Genomic DNA, 14,157 nt, shown 5'->3' on the forward strand with positions numbered 1-14,157 from the left:
CATAATAATTGGAGATTTTAATTATCCAGATATAGACTGGGCAGAAGGAACCGCACATTTGTCTAAGGTTTGCCATTTTCTAAATGTTTTGCTGGACAATTTCATGGGTCAGATGGTGAACGCACCAACGTGAAACAATGCGTTACTAGCCCTACTAATTATGAATAATATAGACCTGATTGTGGATGTAGAAAAAGGGGCAACTTAGGAAACAGTGACCATAGGTCAATTAGTTACAGTATAATTCACAGAAATGGCAAACATAAGGGTAATACACAGACACTGAGACACTGAGGGTAATACAGTAGACACTGAACTTCAAAAGAGCCGATTTCCCTATTTCCCTTGCTCTATTCTAGGTGATATTAAATGGGATAGAATCCTGGGAACAAAGAAAACTAGGGAAAAATGGGAGTGCTTTAAGAACATACTTAATATGTTATATGGTATTGGCCAGTGCATTCCGACAGGGAATACATTTAAAAGAGCTCAAATAAATCCTGGGTGGCTTACCTCCAACGTAAAAATGCATATAAAACAAAAGAAAAGGCCTTCAATAAATACAAAGCAGAGAGGTCATTGGCAGAATTCCAGCACTACAAAGAATGCAATAAGAAAGGTAAGAGCACAATTAAGGAGGCTAAGATAGAACACGAAAGGCACATAGCGGAAGAGAGTAAGAAAAGCCCCAAGAAATTATTTAACCACTTGCCTACAGTGCACTTTCACCCCCTTCCTGCCCAGGCCAATTTTTAGCTTTCAGCGCTGTCACACTTTGAATGACAATTGCGCAGTCATGCTACACTGTACCCATATGACATTTTTATCATTTTTTTCACACAAATAGAGCTTTCTTTTGGTGGTATTTAATCACCTCTGGGTTTTTTATTTCTTACAAGAAAAAAAGACAGCAAATTTTGAAAAAAAAAAGTTTTTCTTGTTTTCTGTGAGTGCGCTGATGAGGGGGCACTGATGGGCACTGATAGGCTGCACTGATGGGCACTGATGAGATGGCACTTATGGGCACTGATGAGGTGGCACTGATGAGGAGGTACTAATATGCCGCACTGATGGCAACAATAGACGGCACTGATAGGCGGCACTGATGAGCACTGATAGGCGGCACTGATGGGCACTGAAAGGTGGCACTGATGGACACTGAGAGGTGGCACTGATGGGCACTGAGAGGCGGCACTGATGATCAGTGCCCTGATTACATGTCCTTGTCTCCCCTGTGAGGAGGAGCCGCCGATCGGCTCTCCTCGCCTCACACACTGACGGTGTGAGGCAAGGAGAGACGAATAACGGCACTTCCTCATTTACATGTGACTGGCTGTGATTGGACACAGCCGATCACATGGGTAAAGAGTCATGTTATTGACTCTTTACCGAGATCGTGACCGCGCCGTGTTGCTAGGACACGGCGTGGTCACTATCGCCGCCAAGAATTGGGGAGATACAATAACCTAGACTGTAATGTTAAAGGTAATAACACATCACAGGAAGCACCCTCATGGCTACCAGAAGACAGACTTAGAACTAGACTCGAAAAACTTAACATAAATACTCTGGGGTAGGATGGTTTACACCTGAGGGTCCTTAAGGAACTCAGCCAGGTGATGGCCAGACCATTGTTCCTAATTTTTAAGAACAGTCTTCTGACAGGAATGGTACCAGTTGATTGGATTATAAAACCAACTTGGCACCAATATTTAAAAAAGGGCAGAGATATATCCCTGGAAACTACAGGCAGGTTAGCCTAACATCAATAGTCTGCAAGCTATTGGAGAGGATGATAAGGGACTATATACAAGATTTTAGTAATAAAATGGTATCATTAGTAGTAATCAGCGTGGATTCATGAAGAATGGCTCTTGCCAGACCAATCTATTAGCCTTCTATGAAAAAGTGAGCTGCCATCTAGAAAAAGGAAGGCCTGTGGATGTGGAGTATCTGGACTTTGCAAAGGCATTTGATACAGTTCCCCAAAAACCCTTACTGTACAAACTAAGGTACAACGGTATGGACCATAGAGTGAGTACCTGGATTGAAAACTGGCTTCAGGGGCGAGCCCAGAGTGTGGTGATATATGCAAAGTACTCAGATTGGTCGGGTGTGGAAAGTGGGGTTCCCCAAGGATCTGTCCTGGGACCAATCCTGTTTAATTTATTCATAAACAATCTGGAGGATGGGATAACCAGCACAATCTCAGTATTTGCAGGATGATACTAAGCTATTCAGGGCAATATCTTCTTCACAGGATGTGGAAACCTTACAAGAAGACCTGAACAAAATAATGGGGTGGGAAACTATATGGCAAATGAGGTTTAATGTTGAAAAATGTAAGGTAATGCACTTGGGTGCCAGAAATACGAACGCAAGTTACTCACTAGGGGGAGTACCTCTGGGGGACTCTAAGATGAAAAAGGACCTGGGGGTCCTAGTAGACAACAAGCTCAGCAATGGCATGCAATGCCAAGTTGCTGCAAGCAAAGCCAACAGAATACTGGAATGTATAAAAAAGGGGATTCAATCCAGAGATACAATGATTATTCTCCCACTCTACAAGACTCTGGTCTGGCCGCATCTGGAGTATACCGTCCAGTTCTGGGCACCGGTCCTCAGGAAGGATGTGCTGGAACTAGAGAGAGTCCAGAGAAGGGCAACAAAGATAATTAGGGGAATGGGGGACATCAGCTATGAGGAAAGACTACAAGCATTGAACTTCTTCCCTCTGGAGAGGAGACGCTTGAGAAGGGGATATGATATCAATGTACAAATACCGTACTGGTGACCCTAGCATAGGGAACAAACTTTTCAGCGAAAGGGAATTTAAAATGACACGTGGCCATTAACTAATATTAGAACAGAAGCAGTTTAACCACTTGCCTACAGTGCACTTTCACCCCCTTCCTGCCCAGACCGATTTTCAGCTTTCAGCGCTCTCACACTTTGACTGAGAATTACTCAGTCATGCAACACTGTACCCATACAAAAATTGTGTCCTTTTTTTCACACAAATAGAGCTTTCTTTTAATGGTATTTGATCAATACTGGGTTTTTATTTTTTGTGCTATAAATAAAAAAAGACTGAAAATATCGTGAAAAAAACGCATTTTTCTTTGTTTCTGTCATAAAATTTTGCAAATTAGTCATTTTTCTTCACAAATTTTGGCCAAAATTTATACTGCTACTTATCTTTGGTAAAAAAAACCCAAATAAGTGTATATTATTTGGTCTTTGTGAAAGTTATAGAGTCCACAAGTTATGGTGCTATTCATTGAAAATTGATCACACTTGATCACACCTGATGTACTGAAGGCCTATCTCATTTCTTGAGACACTAAAAGGTCAGGAAAGTACAAATACCCCCCCAAATGATCCCTTTTTGGAAAGTAGACATTCCAAGGTATTTAATAAGGGGCATGATGAGTTTTTTGAAGTTGTAATTTTTTCCCACAATGCTTTGCAAAATGAAGATTTATTTTTTTTTATTTTTTACAAATTGCCGTATTAACAGGTTATTTCTCTCACACAGCACATGTATACTTGCAACTACACCCCAAAACACATTCTACTACTCCTCCTGAGTATGGCGATACCACATGTGTGAGACTTTTTCACAGCCTGGCCACATACAGAGGCCTAACATCCGAGTAGCAGCGTCCGGCATTCTAGGAGCACAAATTACACATATCATTTCCTGACAACCTATCGCACTTTTGAAGGCCCTGGAGCACCAGGACAATGGAAACCCCCATAAAATGACCCCATTTTGGAAAGCAAACAACCCAACGTATAATTTTTGAGGCATAATGACTCTTTTGAATATGTCATTTTTTTCCACAAGTTTTTGGAAAATGTGGAAAGAAAATGAAAACACATTTTTTTTACACAAAGCTGTCCATTTATGCAATATTTCTAACACATCGCATGTACATAGCAAAACTTGCACCCCAAAATACATTCTGCTATTCCTCCTGAGTATGGCGATACCACATGTGTAACACTTTTTCACAGCCTGGCCACATACATAGGCCTAACATCCAAGTAGCGCTTTACACAAAGTTGTCCATTTATCCACTTTAAGACTGGGCCTATTTTTGACACTTGGTGTTTACAAGCTAAAATCATTTTTTTTGCTAGAAAACTACTTTGAACCCCCAAACATTATATATTTTTTTTTAGCAGAGACCCTAGAGAATAAAATGGAGATCGTTGCAATATTTTTTATCACACCATATTTGCGCAGCAGTCTTCCAAATGCGATTTTTTTGAAAAAAATTCACTTTTTTTAACTAAAAAATAAGAAAACAGTAAATTTAGCCCAATTTTTTTCCATAATGTGAAAGATAATGTTACGCTGAGTAATTAGATACCCAACATGTCATGCTTCAAAATTGCGCATGCTCACAGAATGGCGCCAAACATTGGTACTTAAAAATCCCCATAGGCAACATTTTACAAATTTCTGCAGGTTACTAGCTTAGAGTTACAGAGGAGGTCTAGGGCTCAAATTATTGCACTCGCTCTAACGATCGCGGCGATACCTCACATGTATGGTTTGAACACCGTTTACATATTTACATATGTGGGCGGGACTTGCGTATGCGTTTGCTTCTGCGCGCGAGCTAACGGGGACAGGGCGCTTTAATTTTTTTTTTTTTTTTCCTATTTATTTTATTTATTATTTTTTTATTTTTACACAGTTTAAAAAAAAATGTTTTGATCATTTTTATTCCTATTACAAGGAATGTAAACATCCCTTGTAATAGAAATAGGCATGACAGGTCCTCTTTATTGTGAGATCTGGGGTCAAAAAGACCTCACACCTCACAACTACACTAAAAAAGGAAAAAAAAAAAAATTGTTGAAAGAGGAAAAAAAAAAAAGCAAAAAAAAAAAAGCGGCCCTTTAAACCGGTTGCTAGGCAACGTCTTTTGACGTAGCTCCGGTCCTCCAAGACCATAGAGTTGAGTGAGGGCCATCTTGCCCTCACTTGACTTCCTGTCTCTGAGGATCCGGGACCGGATAGTTTTCCCCGCTGCCGGGGGGTCCGGTAAGCTGGGAAAACGTCTGGGACGCGGCAGGAGGGGGGGGGGCACCTCTTCCCCTGCACCGTAAGGGTAATTCCGCGGCGAATCCGCCACTGGGACCACCCTTATCTGAAAGCCGACCGCCCGCCGTTTCAAAAAATACCGGGGTTATGGGGGCTATCTGCTGCCATAACCCCAGTATTTAGCTTTTAATGGCCGACGCATATAGTCGTTAGGCGGTCAGTAAGTGATTGCATGTATATGGCAAACAGGTGACGATGACTGACGGGGTGACAGGTGACGATGACTGATGGGGTGACAGGTGACGATGACTGATGGGGTGACAGGTGACGATGACTGATGGGGTGACAGGTGACGATGATTGATGAGGTGACAGGTGACGATGATTGATGGGGTGACAGGTGACGATGATTGATGGGGTGACAGATGACAGTCACTGACGGGGTGACATATGACGATGATTGATGGGGTGACAAGTGACGATCACTGATGGGGTGTCAAGTGACGATGACTGATGGGGTGACAGGTGACGATGACTGATGGGGTGACAGGTGACGGTGATTGATGGGGTGACAGGTGACGGGCGATGGTCACTGATGGGTGACAGGTGACGGGTGATGGTCACTGATGGGTGACAGGTGACGGCGATGGTGCACGGCGGTACTGATGGCAGTCTCTGGTGACCGGTGAACTTTAGGCTATGTTCACATGTGAGCGTAGCGATCGCGGGCAGAATCACTGCGATTCTGCCCGTGATCCAGAAATCATTGCAAATTGCGGGGCGCCTGTGCGTTGCCTGTGATTTGCAATAGCACCCCAAATGCTGTGCGATGTTGCTGCGATTTCCGCCTGCCGAATCGCGGTAACATCGCGCAAACAACGCATGACGCTCCAAATAAAAACTCTTGTACCTTTTTTGGGCGTCATGCGATGTTTGCGCGATGTTACCGCGATTCGGCAGGTGGAAATGGCGGCAACATCGCACAGCGGTGCTCAGTGGGGTGCTATTGCAAATCAATGGCAACGCACAGGCGTCCCGCGATTTGCAATGATTTCCGGATCGCGGGCAGAATCGCAGTGATTCTGCCCGCGATCGCTGCGCTCACATGTGAACGTTATGGGTGTCAATTTCTGGGCACTGATGAGGTGACTGTTGGGTGACAGGTGACATTGGGGGGGGGGCTGAGGACTGTGTGGGGACCTTTATTACTGTGATTTTACTTTTTGCAGGTACACAGAGCAGTAACTCACTATTTCTAGCTCTGCTCCCCTCATACTGGAAACTGTGTGAGGAGAGAAGAGCTAGTAACACTGAGTTACTGCTCTTTGTTTACATTTTGTGATCGGCTGTGAATGGATTCACAGCCGATCACATAGTAAACAGTCACTGTCAGTGACTGTTTACTACCGCCGGTGACAGCTGTGTTCCTACGGAACACAGTGCCACTGACATGACCGCGCTGCGCGCTCCCGATCGCGCATGCGCGGTCATCTGGTGGGCACCTTCATTGTGATCGGCTGTGTCATTGGAACACAGCCGATCACGTGGGAAACAGCCACGCCCATTGGCTGTTTCCCCCCTGCCGGTGACGGGGGGTGTCCCGGGGACACCTCGACACCGGCAGTGCAGGGCGGCGCGCACGCGATCGCGCGCCTGCCCTGCTTAAAGTGCCGCCGTCATATGACGGCGGCCCAGGATAATGGTCGCTCCGCTCCGCCGTCATATGACGGCGGGCGGGCGGCAAGCGGTTAACCTTAAACTGTGTAAAGGGTTCTTTACTGTCAGAGCGATAAGGATGTGGAATTCTCTTCCACAAGCAGTGGTATCAGCAGGGAGCATCAATAGTTAAAAAAACTATTAGATGGGTACCTTAACGACCACAACATACAGGGGTATACGATGTACTGTTAACTGCAAACACACAAACACACACATCTAGGTTGAACTGGATGGACTGGTGTCTTTTTTCAGCCTCACAAACTATGTAACTATGTAACCACTTGACCTCCGGAAGATTTACCCCCCTTCATGACCATGCCATTTTTTTGTGATAGGGCACTGCATTACTTCACCTGACAGTTGCGCAGTCAAACAACGCTGTACCCAAACAAAATGTATCTATTTTTTTCCCCACAAGTAGAGCTTTCTGCTATAAAACATATCCAACAAAAAAATGTAAAAAAAATCTAATTTCCTGATAAGTTTAGGCCAAAATGTATTCTGCTACATGTTTTTGGTGAAAAAAAAAAAATCCCAATAAGCATATAATGTTCGGTTTACGCAATAGCATCTTCAAACTATGGGATATACGCTGGAGCTGGAATTTGTATTTACTTTTTTACTAGCAATGGTGGTGATCAAAAACTTTTAGCAGGACTACAATATTGCAGTGGACATTTGGACACTAACTGCCATTTTTTGGGAGCCAGTGACACTAAGATAGTGATCAGTGCTAAAAATATGCACTGTACTAATGACACTGGCTGGGAAGGGGTTAAACATCTAGGGAGATCAAAGGGTTAGATGTGTACCTAACCAGTGTTTTGATGTACTGTGTTAGGTGCTTTTACTAGGGGAAGTTATAAATTTTATTTCCTGCTTTGCAGGTAAAGAAAATATATTACTCCCTGGCGGATAGGACAGGGCTCTGCCTTGTTTATATAGGGCTCTGTCCTGTGTAAATTCATGATAATCGCCGGGTGACAGCAGTAATCCATTGGCTGGCACCCGCTGATCAACATCTGCTGTGTTTAATCACAGCAGGGCCGGGTCGCGCATGCCCACGACCCAGAAGTGTCAGATCACGAACCTAGTACTTGATCTGGCGCAGCCAAACCACCTTGCCACTGTATATCTGTGTTATACGGTCAGCAAGCGGTTGGAAAGCAAAATGTATTATTCCTAACATTCCATATCCCAATTATAGACAAGTACACTAAAAAAGTAGAATGCATCACAGATGACTTGAGTATAAGTATAGCACAGGCAGTATGGTCATTTATCTTGGCATTTAGATGGCCATATTATACATTTTTTTGGGGGGTTATAATGAATGGTCTCATTGCAGCCCTTTGTGTAGTCGGTGAAATGATGTACAATTGTCATCATACCTGTACACATCATATTTAGTCCCCATTACTCGGCTGCTTTGCAGAAACATTTCTGGAGGGATATAATTCAGGGTTCCTTTGATTGCTGATCTTTCTATGTATTCCTTTCGGGTCGAGTTTTCTTTCCATTTAGAGAGGCCAAAGTCTGAAATCTGAAGAAGAACAAATACATTAAAGATGAATATTGTATGTTTAAGTGCATGCTTTCTAAAAAAAAAAAAAAAAAAAAAAAAACATCTAAAGCCTTTTTAAAGAACCTAATTTCACTTAACATCCAAGAGACATTTGCCCACTACTTTTATTTTGATATATCATTTCTACAATAAAATACCTATTCAGTTTTACCAGAACTACATTATATGATAAATGAAAAATGTAGCAACATAATATGACAGCTGGCATTGTAGACGTACCCCTTCTAAAGGCTGTAGGGTCAGGCCCTAAAATAAAATATAAATAATCACATTTATATAAAATATAAATAATCACATTTTTTTTTTTTTTTTTACTATTAAATAATATATAGATACAATATATATAAATATATGATAAACACAGCATAAAGGATTTAGCCAATACAATACAGGGCACTTTTACCACTTCTTGCCCCAGGCCAATTTTCAGCTTTCAGCACCGTCACTGTAACCCTGTAACCATAGGACATTTTTATCATTTTATTTTATTTTTTACACAAATAGAGCTTTTGTTGATTGGTATTTAATCATCTTTTTTTTTTTTTTTATGTGCGAAAAAAAAAAAACAGCTTTTTTTGCTTGCATATGTTTGGCTAATGGAAGCCAGCAGAGCTTCTGCTCATTTACTAATTTACAGCACTTTGCAAATTGCACAGTCTCTTTGTCTTTAGTAAATCAACCCCCATAGAGTCTACAAACTATGGAATATATATCTACCGAATCGTTCAATCCTAAAGTACTGACGGCATATCTCATTTTTTGTGGCCCAAAAATGCCAGAACAGTACAAAAATACCCCAAATAACCCCTTTTTTGGAAAGTAGACAGTTCAAGGTATTTCGTAAGAGGCATGGCAAGTTTTTTGAAGTTGTAATGTTTGTCACAATTCATTTTTTGAAAAGTGAAAAAATTTAAAAAAAGTTTTTACGTACTGTCACCAGGGCAGTAGAGCATCATCATATAACTGGTGTCGCACTGGTGACAGTTTGTAAAAAAAAGTAGTATTTTATAAATGTATTTACATTTTTTTATTACTTTTTTTTTACATTTTTTTTTTTACATACAGTGACCAGAGCAATACCATAGTAACACTGCATTGCGCTGGGGAGGTGATCAGATTTTTTTTTTTCTTTTTTCACACTGTCTGTACAATGTGATCACTGTGACCAAACACAGAGCTCATCAACATAGTACACAATGAAATTGGCACTGGTGACAGTTTGTAAATAAAAAGAGGTGTTTTATAAATGTATTTACATTTTTTTTATTACTTTTTTTTTTACATTATTTTTTTTTTACATACAGTGACCAGAGCAATACAGTGTTACCATAGTAACATTGCATTGCTCTGAATTGGTGATCAGATTTTTTTTTTTTTTTTTTTTACACACTGTCTGTACAATGTGATCACTGTGACCAATCACAGAGATAATCAACATAGTACAAAATGAAAGGCATGCACCAAAACCCTTCATTGTGTACAATTGTCATGTGATCTGCTGTGATTGGCCACAGCAATCACATGGTACAGGCAGTGGGGCGATACAGTGATCTGTCACCTGTCAGCGTGGCACAATCCTGGGAGAATGTCATATGATATGATCCCAGGATAATAGGGCACCCACCTGGCTGTAATATTGCAATAGGCCGGGTGGGAAAGGGGTAATTAAACACTGAAAGCTCTACACTGTTTGTCTGAATGTTATTTATTGTTAATGTTATTTATTATTTTCTGTACATTACAAAAGCATGCAATAAGAGACATTTTCCAAAGTTTTAATACAATTTGGGATGAGCTGAAAACACCTTGGTTTGGTTTGTGCAACATTCGCAAAAGCTAATTTGAGCATACAGTCTGACTGGCCAGAAAAGGGCACACCCCTTTACACAATACCAGACCACATGCCCTCAACTTGGAAAAGGCACCCAAGTGGGGGGAGTCACACTGGCACAGCATCTTGTCCCTATGTTGCTGAGGACAAGGGAGTCTTTTTCAGGGGTCTGCAGGAAGGGGGCTTATCGGAATATACAATCAGATACTGCCCCTTTACACGAATAAAAATTAATTAACAAGAAAAAAATGTAAACAGTAAATAGGCACACCACACACTTTGCAAAGTCATTTTTTTTTTTAAAAAGTCTATGAAAAAGTCTCAGGATGTAACTCCATCATCAATCACATCATGATGAACAATGCCTGACCTGACAAGAAAAAAACAATAGAAAAGGGAAAAATCTGCTAAGTTTACTTAAAAAAAATGAAATGCACATGTTTTTGCAGGTAAAAAAAAATGCACATATTTTGTTTCTCAGGAGCCTACAGAGCATTGCACCCACAAACAGGTTTTTCAGTCCAGTGTCAACATCTGCCTTTGGTTATCTATTATTTTTGCTTGATGTGATACTTTATTGTTTTTGTATCAAATATGTAATGGATTTTTGGGTTTGTTTATCCTCATAGATCTACATAGGTTTTTATACCCATCATCTGGGGTGCACGGCCCTTTTTATTTACATAAGATTTTTTTTATAAATATGGTTATTTGTATATACAGTATATACCCTTGGGATTGTGTGGCGTAAGAGGAGGCTAATATGGGATGTGTTCTGTGTTCCATGCCGGCTGTGGATGATTGACTTGGATATACATGGACATAGTGCCCGCTATTAGTATTTCATTGTCGGATGTGATGGAATAATCGATTCTATATATTTATTATATATGTATATTTTTTTCCTTATGTAAGTTATATGATACTTCCATTTTTTTTATATTGTGTGTATTTGGATATTTTGATATGTGTTTTATTACTGATCTTTTGGATTCTAAGGTAATTTTACATACATCCTTTTTAACAACTTCTCCAATTATTGATTTCATGCATATACAGAATTTACATTTATATATATTTTTTTCTTTTTTTTTCATTTTCCTTATCGTCCTTTTGTTCTTTTTTCCTTTTTCTTTTTTTCTCCCTTGTTTGCGCTGGGAGTGTGGACAACTTTGTCTGTCAGGTGTATATATACATCTTTGTGCACATTATGGGTTGGAATTATACAAGTATCTAATTCTGTTAACTTTTTTAAATGTTTATATGGAGTGTGTGCAAATGTTTGACTATATTAATTGTGTTCATTTGTATATTCTGTCTTGATTGGATACTTTGCATTATGTTTTGTATTGGGGTGAACTTTTTTTTAGTGCTTGATTAGTCACAGCTGATTTGGGGCTATTTAAGAGTTAAACATTTCAAGCAACTATAGGCTATGACTAAGTGATTGAGCTCTTGAAACGCATCAACCTTGCTCCTTTGCATGTGTGTCATGAAGTTTTTATAATTTTGTTACTCTTTGTTGGATGATTTTATGCAATAAAGATTTCCTTGCATCTTGAAGTGCGTTCTACCTTCTCTTTTTTTGGATATAACCTAACGTTTTAAGTTTCAATCTTTTTTTTTTCATTTCTATTTTGTTAATATATGTTGATGTGAAATTCTCCTACAGCTGGAGCTCTATTGTGCTCTCATTTCTCAGGGCCATCTTTTCGCACAGGAAAGAGTTGCAATTGAATTTGTTTGTGTTTTGTTAAAGCGAGAAGGTTGGAAAGTTAAATGAAAATAGTCTTGAGACATGTAAGTGATTCATTTTTCTTCTACACAATTAAAAAATGGAATGAATTTACTGTATATATGTATATATATATATATATATATATATATATATATATATATATATATATATATACATATACTGTATGCAGTATATATATATATAGGTAGGTGCTAGGAAAAAGCATTTATATGGCCCTGTCTGCTTATCAGGGGGGTCTGATCATTTAGTAAGGCTGTCATGTGTTTCCAGGAGTATCTGTTGAGTCTGTGGAGTCTCCCCACTGTGTCCAATGAGGGCTCTTGTTGGGTAGTGGAGGGAACCTGTCCAATAGCGTCCTGGGACTTATATCTATCTCAGTGAGCAGAGTCTACCGCAATGCATCCTGGGATGGGGTATAAGTCTGAGAGGAGCACATGACAGAAGGGCTTTGGTTGGGAAGCAGAGTCCCAGGAGGAGGGTGATGGCTGTCTCTCCTCCTGTCAGTGGTAGTGAAGGTGTCCTGGGCAGTCGGCCTAGAGGATGAAGGTTGAGCTGGGCTGCAGAGAAGGGATCCAGAGTGCTGTGGGCCGAGTGGAGCTGCTGCACAGAAGTTTCGGGAAAAAACAGTATTGTGAGTACTTGAATCCGCCCATGGGTCTGCCTAGGAGAGGGGACCACTCCAGAAGGTCAAAGAGATCTGGGAGCCAACTAACCAGTAGAGAGGTCTAGAGGAAAGGGGGTGCCTGTGTTTAGACCCTGAAGAGAAGTGATAGGAAAAAGAGGGTGCCGGTGTGGGCCCTGAAGTGTTCAGCAGTGCAGCAGTGTATACAGATAGCTACCTCAGCAAGGAGTGCTTAAGGGAGCTTAAAGAGGACTTATTTAGTGAAAAAGCAGTCACAAGTCAGTTCAGTGTTAACAGGCATCAGACCTGTGTTAACTAGTGTTAACTGGCGTTGACCGGCATCCTGCCAGTGTCAAGTCAGCGCCAATCAGAATTTTTCAAGTGTCTCCGCCAAGTTGTACATAGTTGAGCCAAAGGAGTATCCCACTCATTCCCTTCTCCTATCCAAGTTCCAAAATAAATACAGAAAAACCAAAAGATACTGGACCGGTCATTATCTTGGTGCTCACACTTGGGGAAGCATGCACAAAGGTATTTTAGTTGCACCCGGTGACCCAGGGGGACCTATATCCAGCAAAACGTCTGGGAATCCTGCTATATATATATATATATATATATATATATATATATATATATATACAGTATATATATATATATATATATACAGTGCCTTGTATGAGCTGAAAGTTTAGAGGGACGGCCAGGTCTTTGTAGATTTGCAGTGGTCTGATACTCCTTCCATTTCAATATTATCGCTTGCACAGTGCTCCTTGGGATGTTTAAAGCTTGGGAAATCTTTTTGTATCCAAATTCGGCTTTAAACATCTCCACAACAGTATATCGGACCTGCCTGGTGTGTTCCTTGTTCTTCATGATGCTCTCTGCGCTTTAAACGGACTTCTGAGACTATCACAGTGCAGGTGCATTTATACGGAGACTTGATTACACACAGGTGGATTCTATTTATCATCATTAGTCATTTAGGTCAACATTGGATCATTCAGAGATCCTCACTGAACTTCTGGAGAGAGTTTGCTGCACTGAAAGTAAAGGGGCTGAATAATTTTACACGCCCAATTTTTCAGTTTTTTATTTGTTAAAAAAGTTTGAAATATCCAATAAATTTCGTTCCACTTCATGATTGTGTCCCACTTGTTGTTGATTCTTCACAAAAAATTACAGTTTTATATCTTTATGTTTGAAGCCTGAAATGTGGCAAAAGGTCGCAAAGTTCAAGGGGGCCGAATACTTTCGCAAGGCACTGTATATATATATATATATATATATATATATATATATATATATATCAACATTTAGTTGACAGAGATGACAAATTCCCCTGTGGGATGCCACCTTATAGTGGTTCAGGTAAAAAATTACACCTCCCCAGTATACCACATTCCTGGTTGTCTTGAGCTGCCAGTCTGGACCCATTACAGTAAAACAAATATGACAATATTGCATCATGAAAACAATGCACAATACTGCCATTCACTAACACATCAACACTATATTGTTTTAACCTTGTCTTTAAAAATGAGCCATTTACCTGGAGATCCACAATACCATGTTTATAAGGCATA

The 14,157-nt window shown here is 40.4% G+C and overlaps 1 protein-coding gene across 1 annotated transcript in view; it reads right to left on the minus strand.

The window, feature by feature from the left end:
- ANKK1 (ankyrin repeat and kinase domain containing 1) overlaps nt 1–14,157 on the minus strand; it is a 147,862-nt gene that overhangs the window by 29,200 nt on the left and 104,505 nt on the right. Inside the window, exon 3 of the mRNA XM_082274283.1 lies at nt 8,169–8,320. Coding sequence (XP_082130409.1) covers nt 8,169–8,320 — 152 coding nt within the window. The remainder of the gene's footprint in view (nt 1–8,168; nt 8,321–14,157) is intronic.

The sequence above is a fragment of the Pelophylax lessonae genome (genome assembly GCF_965119305.1).
Source record: "Pelophylax lessonae genome assembly, chromosome: 12".
Lineage (NCBI taxonomy): Eukaryota > Metazoa > Chordata > Amphibia > Anura > Ranidae > Pelophylax > Pelophylax lessonae.